The sequence below is a fragment of the Pygocentrus nattereri genome, chromosome 24 (genome assembly GCF_015220715.1).
Source record: "Pygocentrus nattereri isolate fPygNat1 chromosome 24, fPygNat1.pri, whole genome shotgun sequence".
Lineage (NCBI taxonomy): Eukaryota > Metazoa > Chordata > Actinopteri > Characiformes > Serrasalmidae > Pygocentrus > Pygocentrus nattereri.
The window spans coordinates 29,129,618-29,155,401 of record NC_051234.1 but is presented as its reverse complement, the minus strand read 5'-3'; the positions used below and the strand labels follow the sequence as shown (position 1 = coordinate 29,155,401).

General features: G+C 39.0%; 1 protein-coding gene across 5 annotated transcripts in view; it reads left to right on the top strand.

Moving 5' to 3' along the window:
• Positions 1–25,784, top strand: part of stag1b (stromal antigen 1b) — a 37,859-nt gene that overhangs the window by 5,561 nt on the left and 6,514 nt on the right. For 2 of the 5 annotated variants that reach the window (XM_017710448.2, XM_017710449.2), the window contains exons 2-28: positions 9,574–9,756; positions 9,887–10,007; positions 10,820–10,957; positions 11,632–11,728; positions 12,064–12,140; positions 12,464–12,668; positions 13,555–13,706; positions 13,787–13,860; positions 13,941–14,064; positions 14,486–14,584; positions 14,687–14,766; positions 15,317–15,424; positions 15,603–15,717; positions 19,090–19,207; positions 19,354–19,457; positions 19,550–19,642; positions 20,132–20,221; positions 20,329–20,532; positions 21,148–21,218; positions 21,328–21,415; positions 21,507–21,587; positions 21,709–21,801; positions 22,650–22,824; positions 24,772–24,911; positions 25,010–25,111; positions 25,347–25,495; positions 25,617–25,745. In XM_017710448.2, coding sequence (XP_017565937.1) covers positions 9,728–9,756; positions 9,887–10,007; positions 10,820–10,957; positions 11,632–11,728; positions 12,064–12,140; positions 12,464–12,668; positions 13,555–13,706; positions 13,787–13,860; positions 13,941–14,064; positions 14,486–14,584; positions 14,687–14,766; positions 15,317–15,424; positions 15,603–15,717; positions 19,090–19,207; positions 19,354–19,457; positions 19,550–19,642; positions 20,132–20,221; positions 20,329–20,532; positions 21,148–21,218; positions 21,328–21,415; positions 21,507–21,587; positions 21,709–21,801; positions 22,650–22,824; positions 24,772–24,911; positions 25,010–25,111; positions 25,347–25,495; positions 25,617–25,745 — 3,056 coding nt within the window. In that variant the 5' untranslated portion in view covers positions 9,574–9,727. Of the gene's footprint in view, positions 1–9,332; positions 9,460–9,573; positions 9,757–9,886; positions 10,008–10,816; positions 10,958–11,631; positions 11,729–12,063; positions 12,141–12,463; positions 12,669–13,554; positions 13,707–13,786; positions 13,861–13,940; positions 14,065–14,485; positions 14,585–14,686; positions 14,767–15,316; positions 15,425–15,602; positions 15,718–19,089; positions 19,208–19,353; positions 19,458–19,549; positions 19,643–20,131; positions 20,222–20,328; positions 20,533–21,147; positions 21,219–21,327; positions 21,416–21,506; positions 21,588–21,708; positions 21,802–22,649; positions 22,825–24,771; positions 24,912–25,009; positions 25,112–25,346; positions 25,496–25,616; positions 25,746–25,784 lie in introns of those variants that run through there. The other 3 variants (XM_017710447.2, XM_017710446.2, XM_037534145.1) reach the window with 2 other exon arrangements.

The window sequence follows — 25,784 nt, the reverse complement described above, 5'->3', positions numbered from 1 at the left end:
CCAGTGTGTTCCAGTTCACTTCTTCAGTGAGAATTATGCTCTCTTGCCTGCATCCTCAAGGCTGAAATCCAATTTCATATGCAGCTGCATCTCTGTCCTTGGCTCCAGCCCTCTGGGAGCACAGTGAAGAGTAAATACTTTAATTAGAGCACAATGCGAGGCTCGACACGGCACACCTACTTTTGTCGTTCATGTCGGACACGTTTGCGGCCGTGCTCTGCAGCGGCTGTTTCTTTCTTTAGCTCAGCAGTAAGTCTGCTGTAAAATTCAGTGGGATGTAAGCAGACAAGTAGAAGCTTTATCTCTTGGTTACTTCTGACGAGACGGTGGCAAATAGCCTTTATATAGTCTGCTCCTACAGGAGGCTATAGTTTAGCTGTTGCCTTTTCTCCATTTCCATTAGTAGCCTGGCTGAAAATGGCCTGCTTGAAAGATTATTGTAATGGTTTTTGTTACATAGTCATTTAATTTGTTCATTTATTACAGTATGGACAAAAATGACCTGTTGGCTTGTGTAGTAATTTAAAAATTTTTCTTTTTTTTTTTGGGTGAGCTATTCAGATGCATGACATGTATTCCACAAGGCTGGTGTTGCCATGGCAACACCTTCACCGTTGGTCATATGCTCCCCGTCTCGATTTTCATTGGCCGCGCCGCTGGGATCAATGGACGCGGGTTGACGGACCCGTGAACAGAGAGCGCTGTACGCTCCGCCTCTGTGGTGACTGAATATTTTAAATGAAACACATTCTGGCGTTGATGTTTAAACATGTTGCAATCGTTTAAACTACTGTATATTACAGCCCAAGGATTATGGATGCACTGAGTAACAGGCTCACATTTCACCCCCCAGTAGCTCTGCAACGCCTTTGTCCACCAGACACGGCCTTCTCAGACGGAGTGCACTGTATTGCAGCCATTTGCTTTGTCATATTGCAGGCCAGCATTGTGATAATGGTTAAATTATCCTGTGTTTCGCAGCTTTATTGCTTTTCTTCTGGTGTCCGACATATCTGCCTTTCCTTTGTGTTGTATTGAACAGCTGAGCCAATGTTTTATCATGTGTTGGCTTGAGATACAACCTATATGATGGTGCTTTTAGCTCTCCAGAGAACTGGTTAGTTAGTTATGACAACAAGGCTCTAGGAATGGTTATTTGCCATGTGGTGGAAAGCACAGAATATAAAATAGTCCTTAATCTGTTAGGTGTCGCGCCATGTCTTGGTTCTGGTACAGATGCTTACATTTTAAGTCAGATTAAAGAGGTACTGCTTTAACTACATGAGCTCATATTTGCTCTTTGTCTCGTGTGTGTGTGTGTGTGTGTGTGTGTGTGTGTGTGTGTGTATGTGTGTGTGTGTATATATATATATATATATATATATATATATATATATAATCTTGCATCTCCATTTTTGTTGTTTTTCAGTTTCTGACATAATTTGAAAATGCCTGTCCCTTTACATCGTGTGTAAATTTCATGATGAATGGACCAAAAGAAATGGCCCAAAACGACCTGGAAAAATGTCTGGTTCTATTGACTTACATTAAAAGTAAAGTAGGTTTTTTCCTTCTCCTGTAAAAATTACTAATTTGGAGATACATGGTGTTCTTCAAACAGCAAGTGTGTGTGGGTGTGTGTATATATCTCCCTGTAATCTTTGTCACTGTTCTGCCCAACAAACTTACACCATCATCATTTTAAGTGTCGTTTAATGTGTTGTTTTCAGTACTTCAGTTACCTGGCTGACTAGTTGCTGATGGGACACATGGGTCTAGTGTTGCTGTTTTGATTGTTCGTCTTCTGCCGTAACTCATAAACAAATGCGCTCAGAAACTCTGACTTCTGGTAACTTGGTAGACAACTGAGAAGTTCAGTCTGACAGTATTTCGCCTAACTGGAAAGATTTTGTTTGCTTAGTGGTGACGATATGGCATAGTCTCTCTCGTTACAACTTTATTAGCATAAACAAACTCTACATAAACCAGCAGCTACCTAGTAGTCTGAACTTTTCCATTGGAAGATGCAGCATTCAGATGCTTTGTTCAGTCTTCTGATGAGTGATATTTGGTGGTTGAATCTTTTTTCCAGGAGTCGTACTTACAGTAAGTCATGGACTTCATACGGTTCAGATTTAGTATTGGCTAAAGTAGCTAAACAGAACAGATCAGTGAATTCGACAGTAGGTTACAGCTTTAGTATCAGAGGCTGCTCAAGGCATACAGAAGGTGATGGTGCATCTGATTTAGTGGGATGGAAGTGCATCTCCTCCATGTTACTTTTAGTTGTTGCCTTTCATATATGACACTAATAGGATGTGAAAAGATGTTCATGTGGAAAAACGCATGTTAAGTATGACAAGCAGAAAGCATTTTATGGCATGAAAATGACTTTTCCAGTTTCATTTTGCTCAGTGTACAAAAACCGAACATTATACTAAACTATCAATGATTTCATTATGAAATTAAGAGTTTAGCTTCACTGTGTTGTAAAACTCTAAGATCCACTCATGTAAATCCCATTACATTCATTTTTCTCTGAAAATCTATTGAAGGCTTTAATGATTTAAGTAGTGTCTCCATGTACAGTATAAATAAATACACCAAAAATAAGAGGACAGACTGCTTTGTTGTCATCTAGCCTGGGGTAGGACTAATTCTTTCAATGGAGCGTAACTGATAGGCTTTTAAATTTTAAGTTTTGAGAAGGCAGCTTTGGTTTTTCTGAGTTTACTCCATGCTAATATCTTTAGGGCTTCATTTTTGAAACTTCTGTGTCTGTTTGATTCCCACTGGCATGTTGGCTCCTGATTGCACTGAGACTGATTTTGATCTATAATGCATTGAGCTTGGCAGCAAACCTGTGTCTCTTTGTCCGTCTCTTGGCAGTTGTCAAGCCAATTTAAGTGTTGCACAGATCATTAGAGAGGTTTGAATGTGCGGGGTGTGTGTGAGAGTCTGAGAATCAGGGACATAAAACAAAGAGACGAGTAACAAAGTGAAAGAGATGCTCATCTGCTCTAATTAACTGTCTTTTGGAATATTGATCTCTTGAACGGGTCGTTCTACAGAAACGCCCACTTCTCGATTACTCCATAGGAGTCACTGGTGTTACTGATCGTCATTGGTGTTGCGTGTAAGAAAGGTAACACCAGAGACATTTTTAATGAAAAATGCATTTTGTAGAACGGTGGCTGAATGAGAATCTCTAACTGAAAAGACACGGGGGACTCACCTGTGTGTTTTTCTTTATAGATCCTCAGAAAGCAGGTGAAAGGGAAGTCAAGTGATTTTTTTTTTTTTTTTTTTTTTTTTTTTTTTTTTTTTTTTTTTTTTTTTTTTTTTTTTTTCCCATTAGTGTGACTTTTATTTCAAAATAAGATTTTTTAAAGTTTGTTTGCACAGTAACGCCAGTGATATGACTTGTGGGGACAACTTCAATTATATATTTCATAATATTTACTTTATTTGTTTTCTTTGTGATTTTAAATCATGTATTTCATAGTCATGTAAAGTAAGTAAAAATAACAGAAAAACATGTTTTTTCCCCGAAATATGGCCTTGCTCTTTATACATGACTGTGAGGATGAGATCTTCTGTGGTGCTGGGAATTCTATATAATTGATTTAGAAACCAGTATTACTAAATTGATTGCTCAAGAAGGTGCAGTTGTTAAAATAATGTATTGTTTTAGTTTTTAAATATAAATAAATTATAACTAACATGTTTTTCAAGTGTAATATAGCAAGGGCACAAAAATGTACTATTCTGTAGAATGACACGTGCATAATATATACATATATATATATATATATATATATATATATATATATATATATATATATATATATATATATATATATATATATATATATATAAAATGTGTGTGTTAGATATTTATGATCTTAAATGGCGTCATGCTTGAAATTTATTACAGTTAACCTACTCCTAGTTCATAAGCCATGCTGGTTTGAGCGTATTTTGAAGTGTAAATGATGAAAGGGCTGTTATTTACACTTGCTGGACTACATCACCCCCCCCCCCCCCCCCCCCCCTTTTCTTTCGTGGACAAGTCTCATCCCTTTTCTGTGCTTGTGATTTGAATTGCCCAGTTTTGAATTTGAAGTTGAATTGCCTCATTTGTTGCAAATTGACAGGCCTTGAACTTGCCTCATCCTAGGTAAGCAATAGGTATAGCAATGCAGGGGTGGTTTAGATGCAGCAAGAGCCAAGCTGGTCAGCCTGTGGCTTTATTCATGTAGCTATGTATGGCCCCATGAACAAAGCTCAGAGAAGCTGGATTGTGTTTGTGTAATTAATTGCATGAGGAGTTATGTTTGGTGTTACAGTGCAGGAATCGCTGTACCGTGTCAGACAGCATGCATAACATTAACATCTCTAGCTGCAGCGCTTCTCTGTTGGATCTCCAGTTGTCATGAGTTCCTTAGACACATCTGGATACAGCGCGTCAGTTTGGAAAGTAATGGACTGGAAACTGTTCCCATGCTCATCAACCTTGGACAGAAGACATCTCCCCGACAGCTAGGGGTGGCAGCGTGGCCATATTTTATTGTTATTGCGATTACATCACTATCGTTTTCTGAGCACACTGGATATCTTCAGTACTTAAAGGCACTGAGCCACTGCACGGTTCATTACACAGAGTGCAATTATAAGTCCTGGGGTTTAGTGCAGCATATTATGTGGTTTAAGTCACTGTACTTGTTTTTATTGGGTTTTTACAAGTTTTGTATTAAGCAAACATACATAAAACGAATGACCATGTAAAAAATGAAAAGTACCTAAAAGTAGGTATAAATAAATTAATTTAAATTGTTTAAAAAAAATAACTTTTTTACATTTGCTATTTAAATTTTTGATAGTATTTTCTAAATATGGCACTGGTACCATCCCAGATCATACACACACATCTTCTAAACCGCTTCTTCTGGGTTTCTTGGGGTGCTGGATCCTATCCCAGCTGTCATTGGGCGAAAGGCAAGATACACCCTGGACAGATCACCAGTCCATTGCAGGGCATGCCAGATCAGGAAAATGAAAATAAATCTGTTGGGAATCTCAAACATTGATGTTTTTGAGTCGTATTGACCACCCCTACTAACAACAGTACCCTCTGTTGTCCTTAGTTATGCAGTCGTGGGTTTAGAAATTAAGAAATTTGTTTGAAATGAGGCATTCCTTCTGTAATTGAGGAGACTGATGCCGTTCTGATGTCACTGTGAGGTCACGGTTGAGGCCATTGAGTTTTAAATGCTACAACAGAAAACCACTGGAATAAATTACCTCATAAGATGCAACTGGAAGTGGGGCTGGAATGTTTTATTTAAAAAAAAAAAAAAAAAAAAGTTTTTTTCCCCCCTCCTTGCCACCTTTTCCAATGCATATTCTCACACATGGTCACTGTGTGTGTGTGTGTGTGTGTGTGTGTGTGTGTGTGTGTGTTTGCTGAAGTGCTTATTTTCACTCTGACCTCGACAGCAGAACAGAGCAGTAATGTCTGATTCTACTTGGCTTCAGGAGCTGTGTATTCATTTTTAAAGGAGAAAATGTCGGGCTTTTGGATAATTGGATATCTCACAAACCCTCTCAGCCAGGAGTCAGGCTCAGAGAGATGCTTTGAAACGTTTCTAATAAAAGCTGTATTTTTAGTCTTTCACAGTCCTGATCTGCCTCTCATACCTCTCATGAAGAAAGAGAGAAGCCAGCTTTGATGTTCTTGACGAAACCCCAGCCTGGCAACCTCTGTCATGTCGTGTGATGATGCCATTTTACTGATTAGTCAAGTCCGTCCTGCCATGTGTTCCTGTGTTCCTGTAGTTGGAACCTGTCTACACTGATTATGTTGGAAGTGATGAGGCTTATTGATCCATGTGTGTAAATATGAGGCATGCAAATAGTTTAGTAACCAATGTGGTAGTGGTTAACTATTTGTTTAATGAAGTCCAAGGAGCGGTCCTACCATTTTTCATAACTTTATGTATGTCTTTTCAGTAGGTGGACCTGTAGATACACCTGGAGTTGTGTTTACTGGGATTCAGGATGTTGGCATAATAACTGTATAAACCAGTGTGGCCTGAAGTGTGAGCAAGTTCATTCCTGTTTTAAGAGAAATAAATCAGCATGAAGTAGTAAAGTTTGTACATAGCTTGGTTCCTAACAGTGCTGGACGATATTGATCAAATTCAGTATTGTCATATTTCTGAAAATTAAAGAAATTATCCTTTTTTTTGCCATTTTCAGCCTTTTTCAGTACAGTCTGAATCAGCCAGGCAGTTACATATATTGCAGTTTACCGACAGGAACTCGGGCATCAACATCGCTGTTGTTGGAAGAAAACCTCATATCTCTAAAATGGTAACTTTACAGGAGAAGGAAAAAAAAACCTACTTTACTTTCAATGAAAGTCAATGGAACCAGACATTTTTCTGGGTCATTTTGGGGCATTTCTTTTAGTCCGTTGATCATGAAAGGTGCATACCGTGTAAAGGGTAACCAGTATTTTCAAATTATGTCAAAAATCGAAAAACGTCTAAAATGGATGCAAGGTTTTCTACCAATAGTAGTGATATGTAAAGTGCACAAAATAGAAAGAAAATAAAAACACTGCTTGTTAACAGGGACACTGCCATTTTTTGGAATAGAATGGATGTAGTGTTCAGTATAACATTGGCACCAACACAGTTTCAGTTTAAGCAATGTCGGCGCAAATTTTTCCTAATTTTGTATGTATGTTCTCAGGTAGGTGGATATGACTGTACACCTGGTGTTGTGTGTACTGGCATTCAGGATGTCAATATAGTAAGTGTGTTAATCCAAAGTACAGCCTAAAGTGAGCAAGTTTGCTCTCTCTTGGTAACAGGGACACTGTTATTTAACGGAATAGACAGGGCTTGTTATAATACTGCTGAAACTGAAGATCAGTGTTGATGCCGGTACTAGCGCAACTCTCAAGTTATTAAAGAGATGCTTTCTAAAAGCCCTTCTATGGTGAGTGCTGACTCTTGGAGGATGGTGGACTTTCAGTATTGCTGCTGTGGGAAGAAAACCTCGTATCTCTGTTTTTATCGTTTTTCAGTTTTTGATATCATTTGAAAATGTCTATTGGCCTTTACAATGTGTGGAAATTTTGTGAAGGATGGGGCAAAAGAAACGGCCCAAAATGACTTGGAGGGGTAAAATATCTGGTTCCATTGACTTACATTAAAAGTGCAGTAGGTTTTTTCTTTCTCCTGTAAAGTTACCGTTGTGGAGGTACAAGGTTTTGTTCCGACAACAGTGTTAAGTTCATAGCCACCTCTGAAACTGAAACTGAAATTGATTTATTGATCTGTGCTGTACTCACAAAGTCGACACTGTAGGAAAAGAAATATGTAAATAATTACATGCTTCAAATTATGTATTTATTTGGTCACCTTCCCCCCCCCCCCCCCCCCCCCTCTGATTACACTGATCAATTGATTGAGCGCCACATTATCAGTCAGCTGTGCGCTCTGCATACTGTGCTTGCAAAAGCCAAGCCTGCCTGGTTGGCTGTATATAGAGGGGGTGGGGGGAGGGGAATACCAGGATAGAGCCGAGTATAAGGGATTTTATTCGCTATTTATACGCCGTTATTTTCTCCGCTGGCCACGCTGCTCGTTATTTACATGTGTTCGACTGCAAGCTGTGACATTTACCCTTCGTGGCTACCCAGACGAGTAGGTTTGAGTTGCACAAGCACTGCTTACTGATCGCTAGAGAGGGAAACACAAATGGGTTGTACTCTCAGTATCCAGAGAAACGCTGTTCTCCTCCACACGCTCCTCTGGAGGTGGAGAGCCATCTAGTGTCAGCTGAACACTGACCCCAGACAGAGGTGCATCCGAGCCTATGCCCGGGATGGCGTGTCAGCCGAATGTTCTCCATATAAACCCTCAGATGAGGTGAAAATAAAGCACCTTTTGTTTCTGTATTAATTCACTCTCGTTCCACCTTTAAACAAAAAGGCACCGAGTCAGTGGAGAACCCTCCTGATTCATCTGTTTCCACAGCAACAGTGAAAGACCATGCTCAGTCTGCCCCCTACTGTCAGCCCACGTCTTCTCAAAGAGAAATCATTGTACATACCACAGATCACGATGTCAAGTTAAGTAATATTGTCCCAAAAACATGTTTACAAATCCTTAACCTGATTTCGATGTATGTTGTAATTATTTCTAGTGATTTGGGGCCTTTTACTGCTTCTGGTCAAAAACTTGTGGCTTGCACTGCCCCTGGTGGCCAGAAGCTATTACTGCAGCCCATTCAGTATTGGGGCTTCCAGACTTTTTTTGCCTCTTTCCTTTACAGAAAGTGTTACCCACATATTTTGAGAAAATATGCGTTTGTAAAAGTTGTTTATGTGGAGACATATAAACAGCCTCCTTATGAGAGGGATTTTATTGCAGTGTTTATTTACATGTTTTTAATGAATTTGTGTTGTATCTGTTATTGTGGATGGTGAAAGTGCAAAGCTATTTGATTTTGAGCTGCTAAACGCACTTAGGTGTAAATAGATGCATTTCTAAGCCCTGTACCTCGTCAATAATCCTTCGACAACATGAACCAAAGCATTTTTAAACTAATGGACATGAGAATTTTTGACATGGAGAATAATTTCCGGAAATGAATTCTCTAAAAAGAAAAAGAAATCACATTTATATGACCACAGTAGTCACATGTTCAGCTGCTTGATGACTGGCATCCAACCAGATTATTTGAACTGAAACCTTAAATTTCATGATGAATAGAGCAATAGAACCGATCTTAAATTCACTCTACAACAATCTTTATTGAATTTCGAGATATCGCATTTTTACCTTCCCATGTAAATTTTTGGAGATATAAGTTTTGTTCTGGTAGCATCTGGATAAATGTCAAATTAATAATTCTTATTCTGTAATAATTATTAGACTGTCAGTAGAAATACCACACCTTTAACTGGTGGTTTATTCACAATTTAAAAGTGACAGAGTTATGTAGAGTATACTATATACTAAGTATGTATAGTGTACTACATTCTATGAAAAATGTACAGTAAATTTTATACAGTAACGAATTAAATGTCTATTTAGTCATTTCTTGTCATGAAATTATGAATAGTTATTTGAGATGTAGTCACTGCTTTTCAAATGTGAAGCATTTTGTGTATCAAGTTCATCCTTGATTGTTATTCAACTATTAGGACTGTGTATAAATGGAATAGTTGAACTATTGACAGAGAAATTGCAGTGGAGTCATGCACCATGTAAAGCTAAACTAGTTTTATGGTTATATTTTAAGTTTTGGATTTATATTGATTAATGAAATAGAGTGTGACCTTCTAATGATTTCTTTCACGTATATGGTGTGTTTGGTTGCAGTTCATTAAATGGCCAGCTGGTGCTCCTAAAGTGTTCCTGAAGAAGCAGCCTGGGTCATGTGTGTGCCACTCACTGTTTTGGCTATACATGCTTTTTCCCCTAGTAGATTTATTTCTGTACTTGCGTTTTAACCCAGGTCTCATATCTCTGTTTATTTTTTTATTTTTTCCAGGTTATGTGATCTTATGGAGGTGCTCGCTGCCTGTTCCATCTGAATCATCTTACTGGAGACCAGGACAGACAGGGGGACTGTCTTTAACACCTTCGATCCTGCTCGGGACAAAGTGTCTATAATAAATACCTTTTTGCCTCAGTAAAGAGCCACGATGATTAACTCGGAGTTCCCTGTCCTGCAGTGAGTAAAAAACCCTGTAATTCATTTTATAGAAATGTTGAAGTAGAATGATCAACTTGTGTCATAGTTTGATGATTCAGTACTTCTGTTCGACTGCTATAGCCTATTTTGAGCATGTTTGTGTTTGTAGGGACTCATCTAATGAGTCTGGTCAGGGAGACACAGTGAGTCTGAGCCTCAGTGTCAGTGAACTGGATGACACTGGAGAGGGAAAAGGCAAGAAGAAGAGAGGAAGGCCAGGGAGACCACCGGTATGAACACCACTCATGATCATGTTTTCATATTTCTCTTGTGTTCACATCAGCCATGTGCCTAAATAAAAGTGTATCATGATAAATATGTAACCTCCGGGTCTACGTGAGTCAGACAGTGATCAGATTTCTGCTTTGTAACCAGCCAATACCTGAAAATATGAACATACATCATCTAAAAGATGAAAAATCTTTAAATCCCTAATTTCGTCAAGCATGGATTTGGTGTCGGCGTTGCTCCAAAATATTTTGCTGCGTCTCGCAACAACACTGCTCACTTATTTCCGGTACCGCCATCTGTTTTCACACATGCTCAGACTGAGAAATCTGAATAAAATCTGCAAAAATCTTATGATCATATTGTTGAGTACATATGAAAGTGCTCCAAGCTGTATTGAGAAAAGAATATATAAGATACTGTACTGTACATTCATTCTTGACTGAATTCAGTTTTTTTGTTATCAATGTTTATTTCATGGAAAAAAGCTTCCCTGATAAATCTGTCTTTAACGGCACAGCAGTAAAGAAGCAGTGAGGGTGTTTTAGTGTCCTTGAAAACAGTATTCTCTGTGTTTTATTATCTTGGTGTACCACTGAATAATGGTGAATAATGACAGGTGTGGCACATCTCTGAGCTTTGTAGTAAATCAGGACACATTTTCAAGGCAGTTCAACTTCATTATACATCTGTATGTTTTTTTTGTGATAGTTTGTTATAATTACCTATAGAGCTGCCTGGTAGAGCAGGGAATGTATGTAGAGTCTTATAGGACTGGAGTTTGAAACAGTGAAATTTTTTGCTCTTTCAGCAGGCGACCAATAAGAAGGCCCGCAAGTCTCCAGTTGACAAGGGTGGCAGGAGGCCCAATGGCATGGCCCAGCAAAATGGAGAAGGAGGAGACCCCACCACGCTGTTTGAAGTGGTCAAACTGGGCAAGAGTGCCATGCAGGTAACACTGAAATCCATTCCCTCTGGAGCCTTTAGGTTACATTCTTGAGCTGTTGAAATGTAATTACACAGTTAAAGTCATGATTACATAAAAAAAACTGCATTTACATTTGACTCACTTTCCGTAAGGGCAGTTTTGGGTCAACACGACTGATTCTTTGCATTATTTTGTAGTTCTGCTAAAGTTCTACTAGTTTTTAAGGCTCTAAATGACCTTAAAGCTCTCCTTACATCACAGTGTCTGTCTATGTTCCAGCATGTTATCTTGGATCTGCAGATACTGGTTAGGGTTACGTCTGTAAACACGTTGGTTAAAATGAATAAAACGCAGAAAGACTCATTCAGTTATTCTGCTTCTAAACTGTGGAGCTCAGTTCGCCTTTTATTAGATGATCAATCTCAGTGCTCACTTTTCAGAAGCACATAAAAACGTCTCTCTTTAACTCGGCATTTAGTTAAAACTCTACGTCTCGTGGTTTTGATATGTCATTTTCTTATGATTCAAAATTAATACTTATAATTTCTTGTTTAACTGTTTTTATCACCTGTCTGTACCGAATTTGAGCTGCCACCAGCATGTTTAGCAGAAAGGCTTTGTTTAATAATAAAATTAACAAAGTTATGGTTATTACCCTTGATGTTATTCGTTTAAAACCTATTTGGTGTAATTTATAGTCTGTTGTTGATGACTGGATCGAGTCGTACAAGCAGGACCGAGACATGGCTCTTCTGGATCTCATCAACTTTTTCATTCAGTGCTCTGGATGTAAAGGTAATGTTACGGATCCCACAACACATTAGGCCCACTGTGGTGTTTGTGTTGTATGTCTGCAAGTTTTAATAATCCCCAAGTGCAGGCTGGTGAGGGGAATTTAACAATTTAATGGTTTTACTCCATGGTAGTTCACACATGATGCTTTACTATTAAACAGAATCCATTTTTGCTAGCCTATGATTTTGTTACATGCTTCCATTCTGTTGAATGTAATTAACCAATATTTACACTCAATATTTTGTGTGGCATCAAAATTATCAGCTAGCTTATGAGTTGACTGAATCTTGCGTGAATGTCACGTTGGGTTGACATTGTTTCTCTTTTAATTGCAGGTACTGTAAGAATTGAGATGTTTAGAAACATGCAGAATGCAGAAATTATCAGGAAGATGACAGAGGAGTTTGATGAGGTATGTTGTAACCCTTAGCAACATCATTAGTTTATGCTGTTTTGGTTCTAGGTTATATTTGGGATATGTTTTGATATAAGGCTTTCAAAGCCTGTCAAACGTCACACTAGCTAGCAGGTTTTCAGGGGCAAGAATGCAAAAATTTAAATATGTATCACGTATTCCTACTTCATTCCAAACACGTGCTTTATTCAAAAACCCTATAAACAAATGCTCAGAGTGATATCGGTATATTTAAATTATTATTTATAGCTAGTTCAAACTGTTTTTTTAATGAGCTTTGCATTCAATGAAAACCTCAGTAACCAGCCGTGGTGTTTCAGGATAGTGGCGACTACCCGCTCACGATAGCCGGCCCACAGTGGAAGAAGTTCCGCTACAACTTCTGTGAATTCATCGGTGTTTTGATCCGCCAGTGCCAGTACAGCATCATCTATGACGAGTATATGATGGACACAGTCATTTCCCTCCTTACCGGCCTTTCAGACTCACAGGTCCGAGCCTTCAGACATACCAGCACCCTCGCAGGTAAAGACTGACCGGCACATATGACATCGCTTGATAATGACTTATTAAATGTATCTGTAAATAGCCTTTTATGTTTCTGAGTAAGTGAAGTATAAAGGGATTAGGCTTGACCCACAAGCCCAGCTTAGGCTGCAAAGCTATCTGCTGCAGCATTGTATGACGAGACTATGTGTAGAAATTGAATTTGGTCCAAAACGCTGTACTTTTTGGCTACGTTCACGTTACAGGCCTCGTGTTTTTTGCTCAAATCCGATCTTAGGCAAGTGATTAAAATCTATCAGTGTGAACGAACCGGCATCCTGATATAACCCGCAGTCGCACATCCTACTCAGTAATGTCACATGAATGAATCACATGCCTCATCAGAACAAACTAAAGAGCAGAACGAGCTTCACTGAGAAGATTGTTAACTCTGATCAGTTCTCTGCTTCATTATTAGAGTGAGACAAAGGAGGAAAAATGTGAGATGAGCTGCTTTTGCACTCTTTACAGGCTTTAACTTCTGTTGGCACTGCTGCCATGGCATCGCTTAATGATGCTGCAAGCACGGTGGAGGAAAAAAACATATGAATCCTGATCTGAGTATCACGTTAAGGTTGCATGGCTACGAATCGGACACGCATCCAATCTAAGACCACATATGAAAGTGGCTCAGGTCGGATTTAAAACGATCAGATTTGCATGTCCACACAGCCCTAAAAAACATAAGATCTGAGTCACAGTAGGGCAAACAATCTGATATGTGCCACTTTAACCTGGTAATGTGAACATAGCCTTTGTTCTCAGGTACTAATTTTCATCACTGTATTGCTTTATAGGAGATACTCATATCACCTACAGTTGAACAGTTAAGGAATTGTTGTGGTTTGCTTAATTGCCCCGCCAGCTATGAAGCTGATGACGGCCCTGGTGAACGTAGCATTGAACCTGAGCATCAACCAGGACAACACACAGAGACAGTATGAGGCTGAGCGCAACAAGGTGGCGGGGAAGAGAGCCACAGACAAGCTGGAACTGCTGCTGGAGAAGAGGAAGGAGGTGCAATATTGCTTACTAATACTCAGCCTGGCTTTATCAAATAGTATGTTCATTTGTAAGTGATTTGATATGTGTTCCAGCTTCAAGAGAACCAAGATGAAATTGAGAACATGATGAACTCCATCTTCAAGGGAATTTTCGTTCACCGCTACAGGTATTTCTCATTTAGATTAATCTCTCACTGATATTGCTTTCTGTGTTACTGTGTTGTAACTATTGATTATTTGTTTTCAGAGATGCCATTGCTGAGATTAGAGCTATCTGCATTGAGGAGATCGGCGTCTGGATGAAACTGTACAGCGACGCCTTCCTTAATGACAGCTATCTGAAATATGTGGGCTGGACATTACATGATAGGGTGAGTGTACGTCCAGCCTTAAGGCTGAGAGACTCATTTCATAAGAGGTGGGCGATATGGCAAAAATTTTATGATACCGCAATATCACAAGAAATTTTCGCAATACATGATATTATGGCTTTTATGTTTAAGATGTCTGATAATTTGGAACAGCAAAAAAGATCCAGTAATTTAAAAATATTAGGAATATTATATTATAAATACTGTCAATAAAATATAACGTGTGTGGGTTTTTTTTTTTTTTTTTTTTTTTTTTTTTTTTTTTTAAAAAATGAGAATTGGCGTTGACTAAATGTGTCCAAATACAGTTAGAGGGGCTTCAGTAGTGTTACAGTGACTGCTATCTATATAAATATAGAATTATCTATTTATCTGTTCCGTTATCTATTTATCTTTCCATCTAACTTTTGCGTCTTCACAGCAAGGAGAAGTCCGACTTAAGTGCCTCAAGGCACTTCAGACACTGTACACAAACAGAGGGCTCTTCCCTAAGCTGGAGCTCTTCACTAACCGCTTTAAGGTCAGCCAAACTGCCATGATATAACATCACAAATCTATATGAATGTTTATTGGCTAAATATGTCTCGTCACCTCACGCTTTGTTGTGCTTGTTTTCATTTAGGACCGGATTGTGTCAATGACTCTAGATAAAGAGTATGACGTGGCTGTGGAGGCTATCCGGCTGGTGACTCTGATACTGCAGTGAGTAACCACAGCAATGTTTAGTAGTCTTTTTCTATATGTAGTCTTTTCTGGAAATATCTCTCTGAAAGAGCCTAAGGATGACAGCTTTTTCAGAGAGAGTTATCAAGAAAACTGCCTCCTCTCTTCTGCAGTTAAACGTACTGTGTGTGCCTGTTATAAGAGACATGTGAGAAGAAAGTAGTCACATGACACAAAATTATATATGTAGAAGAGCTTTTACAGTGTAGGTTTTTGCAGGATTTCAGGGGTCGACAGTTTATTAGCTAAAATTTAACAGAAAAACATTTTTGCCAACGTTCAAAAAATATTACAGGACAATTCCAGTTGGTATAGTGAACTTTTCGAAGCATGAAAACTTTTTTGGAAACGTAGCCATAGTAAGGCACAGTGCTGTCTCAGTAAACCCACCGGATTCAGCTCGTCAGCTAATTAGCAAGACCTTAATATAAGCGTTAAAAGAACTAAAATGATAATCCCTGCAGGGACCCAGTTTGACTTGCCTGCTCTGTCACTGTCACTCTGACGTGTATTGGTCTGTGTACTGCAGTGGCAGTGAGGATGCTCTCTCTAACGAAGACTGTGAAAACGTCTATCATCTGGTCTACTCCGCCCATCGGCCTGTGGCAGTGGCAGCAGGAGAGTTCCTCCACAGGAAGTGAGTAAATGAAGAGAATGTTGATTAGTTTGCTGTTAACAGTAAAACTATAATGCTAAAACAGTGGCATCTGTTGTCAATTACCAGTTGGGTCGGTGCTAACTGCAAAATCATGTTGGCACCCAGGGTAACACAAAATGTTTGTTCTGTAGTTGGTAATGACTTTGTTTGTCTGCAGGCTGTTCAGTCGGCACGACCCCCAGGCAGAGGAGGCTCTTGCTAAGCGGCGGGGTAGGAACAGCCCTAATGGCAACCTCATCAGGATGCTGGTGCTTTTCTTCTTGGAAAGTGAGGTGAGTAGCTCAAATTTAACTTCCAAACATTCTGCCATTTTTCAAATAAATCATATTGTTTAATTGGGGACTTTCTTAGTACCTTAGCTGATCTTTAGGACTAAACAGCATATCATTTGTTCGTCATTACACAGGGCAGCAATATGCAAATGAGCTCTTAGTCAAGCACGATTGTTTTGTGCTCGGTGCATCCTGAACAATCACACCAATTCCTTGGTGTTTTGGGGTGTATTCGGATAAATTCCTGTGACATTCACATGATCCTACAAATGTAAATAATGGAGGCCAGTTTAACTGCAACATCGTGTTTTAAGTTTTGTTTTTATCATATTTCAAGAAATACCGCAGATCCATCAGTTTCTGAAAGCAGATTTACACCACTTTTCCAGTTAAACCAAAACAAATGGCAGTCAACCCTTTTTAGACATTTTTAGTTATGTGCCTCAGTGCCATTCTTGGGACTTGGGCCCAATGCCATTTCTTATTTTTACCCCACCCTTTGTTTCAGAGAGTCACCTTACCCCTTGGAACAGAGTTATGGGGGGGTACTTATTCCCATTCAAAATGGGACTCTCAAATAAAACAGAGCATCACTTCATTAACACCTACTCGCGCTGCTCTGTAGGCGACCCTGCCCGTCTGCAGTAACAGCAGAGGAGGGTAAAGTTCAGCTCCTCACTGCTGGGCTTTAGTTACATTTAGGGCATCATATGCCTTCAAAGAGAAGGGGGGGGCAATTATTTATCATCACCCACCCCTAATTCTCCAGTGACATGAAGCTAAAGTCAGCTACTTGCCAACTTTTCTTGTTCCACCTTAAAAAGAGCAGCAGTTACATTCTGAGGCACCAGAATGTCACTGCTGCACCATTTAAAGTGGAACGGGAAATTTAGCAATCTAGCTACCGAGACATCAACATCCTACTAGTGATTTCTAGCTTGTTATGAAGAAAAGGACCATAATACATCGGAACGTCATTTAACCACTGAATTTCCTTAGTTTATCTTATTTTTATAATGTAAAATACATTTGTGGGTTTCTTTGGTTGCTTGCACAGCCATCATGCCTGTTTATCTTTTTTCCCCACTGCATCTTTTGGCCACAAAAAGTTCTTCATTGACCACACGATGCAGTCTACATTAATTCACGCAATTGTGATTCATCTCTGCTGAGAAGTATTGCAGCTTCAGTTCGAGTGTAATCTAAAATAGAATATTACAGAAAAATAAATATTAAGCCCTACATGGTAATTTCAGTCAACAGGTTTAACTTACCAGGACGTAGTCGACCCGCATAATTGTGGTCAGATGTGAATGATGCCACTACAGCTTCAACAAATGCCTGCCTGCAGATGGGAACCTCAATATTTACGTTAAAATTAGCATCCTCTATGATTCCAGTTGCCTGGATATGTTTTAGAAAGTTTGTTTGTTTGAAACTTAGTGAAATAACAGGTATGGCTGAGTTGAGCCACTCAGGGCTGTATTTAATAACAAATTGTGTTAAAGCTGTATGCTTAGCTGGTAACTTTAGCACACAGAGGAGTACATTTGAAAAAGCTATAACACATTATAATGGGAGGTTTGTCTTTGACCCAAGATCTTTTCTCCTCAGCTAGTTATATGTCCAGCTTATTGCGATATCACATGGTGCCATTAATATTTATCTTTTGAAAATCATTAAGTTAATACAGCTTTGCTGATTTTGGTGTTTGTAATACAACCCCAATTCTAGTGAAGTTGGGATGTTGTGTAAAACATAAATAAGAACACAATACAATGAATTGCAAATACTTTTCAACCTATATTCAATTGAATACACCACTACAAAGACAAGACATTTAATGTTCAAATGGATAAACTTTTTGTTTTTTTGCAAATATTTGCTTATTTTGAATTTGATGCCTGCAACATGTTTCAAATAAGTTGAGACACGGGCAACAAAAGACTGGTAAAGTTGAGGAATGCTCAAAATGCTCAAAGAACAGGTTAATTGGAAACGGGTGAGTGTCATGATTGGGTATAAAGGGAGCATCCCGGAAAGGCTCAGTCGTTCACAAGCAAGGACGGGGCGAAGTTCACCACTTAGTGAACAACTGCATGAGCAAATAGTCCAACAGTTTAAGAACAACGTTTCTCAACGCTTCTCAAGGAATTTAGGGATTTCATCATCTACAGACCATAATATCATCAAAAGGTTCAGAGAATCTGGAGAATCTCTGCAAGTAAGCGGCAAGGCAGAAAACCAACATTGAATGACCATCAATCCCTCAGGCGGCACTGCATTAAAAACCAACATCATTCTGTAACGGATATTCCCACATGGGCACAGGAACACTTCACTGACAGTGGTTTTCTGAACTCGTTCGTCGCTCCATCTACAATTGCAAGTTAAAACTCTGCCATGCAAAGCGAAAGCCAGATATCAACACCACCCAGAAACGCCGCCGGCTTCTCTGGGCTGAGCTCATCTGAGATGGACTGACGCAGAGTGGAAAAGTGTCCTGTGGTCTGACGAGTCCACATTTCACATTGTTTTTGGAAATCATGGACGTCGTGTCCTCCGGGCAAGAGAGGAAAAGCACTGTCCGGATTGTTATCAGCACAAAGTTCAAAAGCCAGCATCTCTGATTGTGTGGGGGTGTGTTGGTACCCATGGCATGGGTAACTGTGAAGGCAGCATTGGTACATGCAGGTTACCATGTAGGGTAAGAAGGTACATGCAGGTTTTGGAGCAACATATGCTGCCATCCAAGCAGCGTCTTTTTCAGGGACGTCCTGCTTATTTCAGCAACACAATGCCGAGCCACATTCTGCACGTTTTACTGAATACAGTAAACTGAAGTTGTACATCAAGCAAGAATGGGAAAGAATTCCACCTACAAAGCTTCAACAATTAGTGTCCTCAGTTCCCAAATGCTTATTGAGTGTTGTTAAAAGGAAAGGTGATGTAACACAGTCGTAAACACGCCCCTGTCCCAACTTCTTTGGAACGTGTTGCAGGTATCAAATTCAAAATGAGTGAATATTTGCAAAAAACAAAGTTTATCCGTTTGAACATTAAATATCTTGTCTTTGTAGTGTATTGAATTGAATACAGGTTGAAAAGGATTTGCAAATCATCTTATTCTGTTTTTATTTGTTTCACACAACATCCTAACTTCATTGGAATTGGGGTTGTACTTAGACCAGAAATGTATTTACCTGCTTCAGAAGCCGATGGAAATGACGAGCTAGAAATGTGAAAAGGACGCGCAGAATCGCAGAAATATTTATCCATTCTGTGCAGCCTGTCGTATCCATATTTGAAATATAAAATAAAAATAAATACTGTGTGTGTGTGTGTGTGTGTGTGTGTGTGTGTGTGTTGCAGCTGCACGAGCACGCAGCATATCTAGTGGACAGCCTATGGGACAGCTCTCAGGAGCTGCTAAAGGACTGGGACTGCATGATCGAGCTGCTGCTAGAGGAGCCGGTACAGGGAGAGGAAGGTAAAACAGTTGGTCGTTATTCATTCAGCCTCCCGCTGGACTTCACTGAAGGCATCAGTTAGTTTTTGGTTACTTAGTTTAGATAATCAGTTGTTGATTTGTTTTGAACCATGTGCTGGTGGTTGTTGTTGTTGTTGTTGTTTCAGTGCTGGGAGACAGACATGAGAGCGCTCTGATCGAACTCATGGTCTGCACCATCAGGCAGGCAGCCGAGGCTCACCCACCTGTTGGCCGAGGAACAGGGAAGCGCGTACGTGCTTTCTGTGTTGTGTTTTTATGGTAATCTTTTTGCATGGATGCGCAACTTTTCCTAATATTACTTCTTCTATTTTGACACCTCAGGTTCTCACTGCTAAAGAAAAGAAGACCCAGGTTGATGATAAGAATAAACTGACTGAGCACTTCATCATTGCTCTTCCTATGCTGCTGTCAAAGGTACAAATCTAGCTTTAAAAATCAGAATGAAAATCATGGCCTGCCTCCTCATACTCTCTCACAGAGATCTGCCTGAATGTCCAGTGAAAAACATGTATCTCCTACATAGTAACTTTACAGGAGAGGGCAAAAACATTCATAATGTAGACCAATGGCAAGAATTTTTTCTAAGCAGTTCTGGTGCTTTTTTTTTTATTGGTTCAATCATCATGAAATTTTCACACAATGTGAAGAACAGCTGCTGTGCTCAAATGAAAAAAAGAAAATTAGGAAAGTGAATCACCAGAAATGGAGATGCATGGAGAGATTTTAGAAAGACTATGGAAAAACTAGAATAATGTCCTGAAAAATGACATATGATGAATTATGGTTGTTAAGCCCCAGCACGTGAACTCATGATGCAAAAGTTCATGCATTGTCCTGTTTTTAAATAATTAACCTAATAATTATAAATCTCCTCCTTGGTCTCTTTATTCTTTTTATTCCTAGTATCAAGCAGATGCTGAGAAAGTGGCCAACCTCCTGCAGATCCCTCAGTACTTTGACCTGGAGGTCTACAGTTCTGGACGAATGGAGAAGGTCTGTAAACTGAAGTTTTGAGTGTCAGAGTCACATTAATCAGTTGACACTGGGAAGTAGCCAAAATTGTTCACTGTCCTGTTCCATTCTGTTCTGTTGCCGCTCAGCACTTGGACGCTCTGCTAAAGCAGATCCGGGTGGTGGTGGAGAAGCACACAGAGACGGAGGTCCTGGAGGCCTGCAGTAAGACTTACAGCATCCTGTGCAGTGAAGAGTATACCATCATGAATCGAGTGGACATTGCCCGCAGCCAGCTCATTGACGAGCTCACGGATCGTTTCAGCCACTCTGTGGAGGATCTTCTGCAGGAGGTGAGCTAGCAGATCAGTCTGGCATCTCTGCTGTTTCTCTCGTTCTGCATGTTGCTTTGCTAAATTACTCCCACAAGCCTAACCTGACCAGACCAATGTAAGCATTCTCTTCTCATTGATATTTTACACACATGCCGTCATGAGTCCGTTTTACTAGGGTTGCAACAACTAATCATTATTGATGTCGATAATAAAAAAAATTGTTGGCAACTTATCACATTATTGATTAGTTGTCTTGATGATTGGACATCACATCACATGATTGAAAGAGAGAAATGCACACAGCCTAGACTGAAGTACAGTATCTCATATGACCCAAAACATTAGGAAAAGCTTGAAATATGTGTTTAAAGAAATAATAATCTGTATATTTTTATTTTGCTAAATGAAACCATATCGCCAGAATAAAAGCTGCAGGTTTTCGTTTTCGTTTCCCAACTAAGCAATTAATCAAAGTCATAAAGGACCAGAAAAACAATTATGAAAGTAGTATTTAGTTGCAGCCTGACATTTTACCAAAAAGGCGCTGTCGGGAGGCATTGTCCATTTGTGAGGAATAAATTCCGTGGAAAAGGACCGTAAATGTAAAATTGTGTCTCTTTCCGTTTTCTTTAGGGGGACGAGGCCGACGATGATGACATTTACAATGTACTCTCGTCCCTGAAGAAACTCACTGCTTTTCATAAGTAAGAGAGCTTCCAGTTTTGTTAAGTGTGTCAGTGTTTTTGTCTGCTGTTGTTCATTAAACTAAGTCTGTGTATTCTAAGGTACTTTTTTTCTGTGTGTGCTTTTCAGTGCTCATGACCTCACAAAATGGGACCTGTTTAAGAACTGCTACCGGTTACTGAAAATGGGAATAGAACAAGGGTCCATGCCAGAGCAGGTACAAGACTAACAATCTCTAATAATGGACATTCAAACTATTAAATTTTGTTAAACTATCTTAATGTTGATCCTGTTTGCCTTATGGTCAGATTGCTGTCCAGGCACTACAGTGTTCACATTACTCAATCCTGTGGCAGCTGGTCCGAATCACAGAGGGCTCTCCATCCAAGGTACAATACATCCACCACTCTTTCGTATAAGCTAAACACTTGGCGTTGAATAGTTTTCACTTTTAGTCTAATGTTTCAAGACACTGAGGAAATGTAATGCCATACGTTTCCTCTTTCCCAGGATGACCTTGTTGCTCTAAGAAGAGTTGTGAAGTCGTTCCTAGCTGTGTGCCAGCAGTGCCTGTCAAATGTGAACACTCCTGTGAAAGAGCAGGTGAGAGAACTACAATAAAACAAATACATAAACATTAATAAACCAGACCAAAAAAAGCAAAGTGTGTTTTGTATTTTTCTTTCTTGTTGTATATCAGTTCTACTGTGTTACTCTCTATGCATGTTTTGTGCTATAACATCAAGAGCTGCCCTGAATCGTTCAGATACTTACGTATTCATTTCTCATGTTGAATATTTTTTCCTTCATTTAGATAGTTCATTTAGTTTTGACTGATGAACAACATTCAAATGAACAAGCTGATCAGTTTAGCTGATTCCTGTGTGATATGAACTGCTGTAAATCTTTATTACGAAACACTAAAAAATACTATTGCTTATCAAAGTTATTTCACTCATGATGGAGTTCAACTTCCCACTTAGTAAGAAATGGAATAGGAACTTGGATATCCATTCAGTAAAGTGACTGAAAACACATTGCAGAACAAGGAATTTTTAAAGAAATGTGTCTTGAATTTACTTACATATCGTTGTTGCTATCTAGGTAAGGAAAAATCTAGCCAGACTTGCCTATCTTTGTATTTAAAATAATGTTACAGCAGACATTATACATTATAGCATACATTAATAGTCAGCAAATGTCAGCATGTTTGGGACATTTATCATAAGAAAAAATCTGTGTGAAACCATCGGTTTGAAAAATTTAACTAAAATAAAATGAAAATTAAAAAGTGGTTGGTTATGAATTGTGTGAATACATTTGGTTTTTGAGGGTAGGCTTGAGAACGATTATTTGAATACTCATTTATATACACAGTGTATTCAAAGTCTGTAAAATGCTGTTTGGGCCAGCCTTAATAAACCCATGTGTTCTCCTCTATATCTCTGCAGGCATTCATGTTGCTGTGTGACCTGCTGATGATCTTCAGCCACCAGCTGACCACAGGGAGCAGAGAAGCCCTGCAACCATTAGTCTTCAATCCAGACAACACCCTGCAGAGCGAGCTCCTCAGCTTTGTGCTAGACCACGTCTTCATTGACCAGGACGACGAGAACCAGAGCATGGGTGCGTGTTCCTTTTCGGCGCTTTGTCTGCCTCACCTTCTGAATCAGAATCAGGTGTTTAAACAAGGGAGAACAAGTTGTTTTATTTTAAACCTGACTTGCAAATTTAAACTAAGGGTTTATTTTCTAGAGGCTATAAAATGCGGTTAAGGTTCTCTAAGATGATCCGTTATTGTTGAGGGCAAGACTTAGCAAACCTCTCTGAAGACACTTGATGCCAACATTGGACCTCAGTCACCAACCGTTCTTAAGATAAAATTTCGTTACCACTTTAGAATAGGACTGCCTATTATAAGATTATTATTATTATTATTATTATTATTATTATTATTATTATTATTATTATATGTGTTTATAAATGGTTTAAAGTGATTTATTAATGGTTATTAATTAGGCCATAAACACCGTAAAAGCATTAATAAGCAGTTACAACACACAAATAAAAAGGCCAACAGTAATAGTGAACCCGCATTCATTTATATATGCACTTAAAATTGATGGTTATTCAAGGGTTCTTTAGGGAAGAAAATGGTTCTATATAGAACCATGAACACTCAAAGTAACCTTTGCATGGTTGAAGGGTTCCTTGCCTCGTGAAAGGTTCTTCAGATTAATGGAGAATGTGCTGTAGATGGCTCTATGTAGAACCTTTTTTTTTTTATTATTTATTTAAAGGGTCCTACATAGCAACAAAATGCTCTTCTATTACGATCTCAGGCTTGTTACAGTAGAAAAATGCTTTTTGGTGCTATTTAGAACTCTTTTCAAAAGGGTTCTGTTCTCCATCAATCTGAAGAACCATTTCACGATGCAAAGAACCCTTTAATCATGCAAAGGGTTACTTGTAGTGTTCATGGTTCTATATAGAACCATTTCCTTAACCAAAGAACCCTTAAAGAACTATCATTTTAAGTGTGTAGTTAAACTGCAATTCTTGCTGGTTTTTTTTACTTTCCCCATTTAATAATGTGTTATAACTGTTTACTAATGATTTTTAAGGTGTTTATGACCTAATTAATAACCATTTAAAAACTCATTTTAGCTTCTAAGGTTAGTCTTATTCTGAAGTAGTACTAAAAATTCTTCTTTAAACCCACTTATGTAGTTTTCACGAAGATTCTGACATTCACCAGCGTTTTCTTATTTGGGATTTGCTTTTAGGCAAGAATAGAACCTCCACACCCTCAAGAGCACAAAGGTGAACAGTTCTGTGGCTTAAGAACACGACATAAAACTGAGACTTTATCTTCGGACCTTTCTCAAGAACACGTTTAAGAAAGACCTTAGGAAGATACTGGTGCCTGAAGCCCTTTTCTTTCTTTTTTTTTTTTGCGCACACTTTATTTGGATGGTCCCCTACAGATGCTTTACAGATACTCAAGTCATTAACAAACTTTCTGGTAATGTTCAGTTGATTATCTACAACATTTGAGGTTAGGGTTAGGTTTAGTATTATGGATAGATTTAATAAACTCTTTCACACTGAACTTGCAGTTCTGTTGCATTTAACAGATATTTAGTTGAATTTTACTTAAACATACACTGAGCATTTACAAAGTGTCTACAGTGGGCCAGCCAAATTAAGTGTTACCCTTTTTTTAGATGAAAATAAAATTTGTTAATGTCACTTAGTTTTTGGAACTAGATTGTCTGGTTTTTTTGGCTTGAGATGTTAATGCTTGGTGTGTAATTTTCATTGTGGTTATGATATCACATCTACAGCACATGGGTAGGTTCTGACTATCACAAGCTCTGTGTTATTGAGTTAAAATTAAGGCAGCATTGTTGATATATTCTAACACAAACTGCAGCTCTTGCAATTTGAAATTTTTACTTTTTCAGATTTGCGATTTTGATATGAAAACGATTAATTTTTCAGCCCTAGTTGAATCCCTATAGATGTTCTAACCACTGATGTCTGTTGCGTTGTTATACTGGCCTTTCATAGAGGGTGATGAGGAAGATGAAGCCAATAAAATTGAGGCTTTACACAAGAGGAGGAACCTTCTTGCTGCTTTCAGCAAGCTCATTATATACGACATTGTGGACATGCCTGCGGCAGCTGACATCTTTAAACACTATATGAAGGTATGGAGGCAGTGTGGTGTTTTTCAAAGTTTATTTTCTGTGAAGTGGGTTTGTGACTTGTTATGGGATCATTTATGTATCTTGATTTCTTTATTTAGTACTACAATGACTATGGTGACATCATCAAGGAGACCCTGAGCAAGACCAGGCAGACGGATAAGATCCAGTGTGCCAAAACACTTATACTCAGTTTGCAACAGGTCAGAAACGAGATTTCTAGAATACGATCATAATGAAATCTGATCAGAGTCTTAAGCTTCTGATCCATGTCAGATTCAGCCTCATTCTCTGTGGTAATTCCCATTAGAAATCCTTTCTAGTACTGATACCTAAATGTAACTTCAATGCAACAGATTTAGCAAGTGCCCTCTTGTGCATTTCTATTGTCTATCATATCTTTGTCTTTTCTCACTTGTGTCTTCTGTCTATTCTCAGCTCTTTAATGAGCTTGTGCAGGATCAGGGGCCCAACCTGGACCGAACCTCTTCCCATGTGAGTGGCATTAAAGAGCTGGCCCGCCGTTTCGCTCTCACCTTTGGACTGGACCAGATCAAAACCAGGGAGGCAGTAGCAACGTTGCACAAGTAGGTTGCTCTGCAGATCATCACACAGATTTCTTTCAAATTAAAGAGAACAAAGGAAAACTGAGTCCAGCTACAGTCTAAGTTGTTTGTAGATTTGTTTTACATCTTCTTCTTTTTTCAGGGATGGAATTGACTTTGCCTTCAAGTTTCCAAACCCCAAAGGAGCAGAGTACCCTCCCCCAAACTTGGCTTTTCTGGAAGTGCTCTGCGAGTTTTCCTCCAAACTACTCCGGCAGGATAAAAAGACTGTGTATGTATGCAGAGCACCAATATAAATATGTTGTGGTGA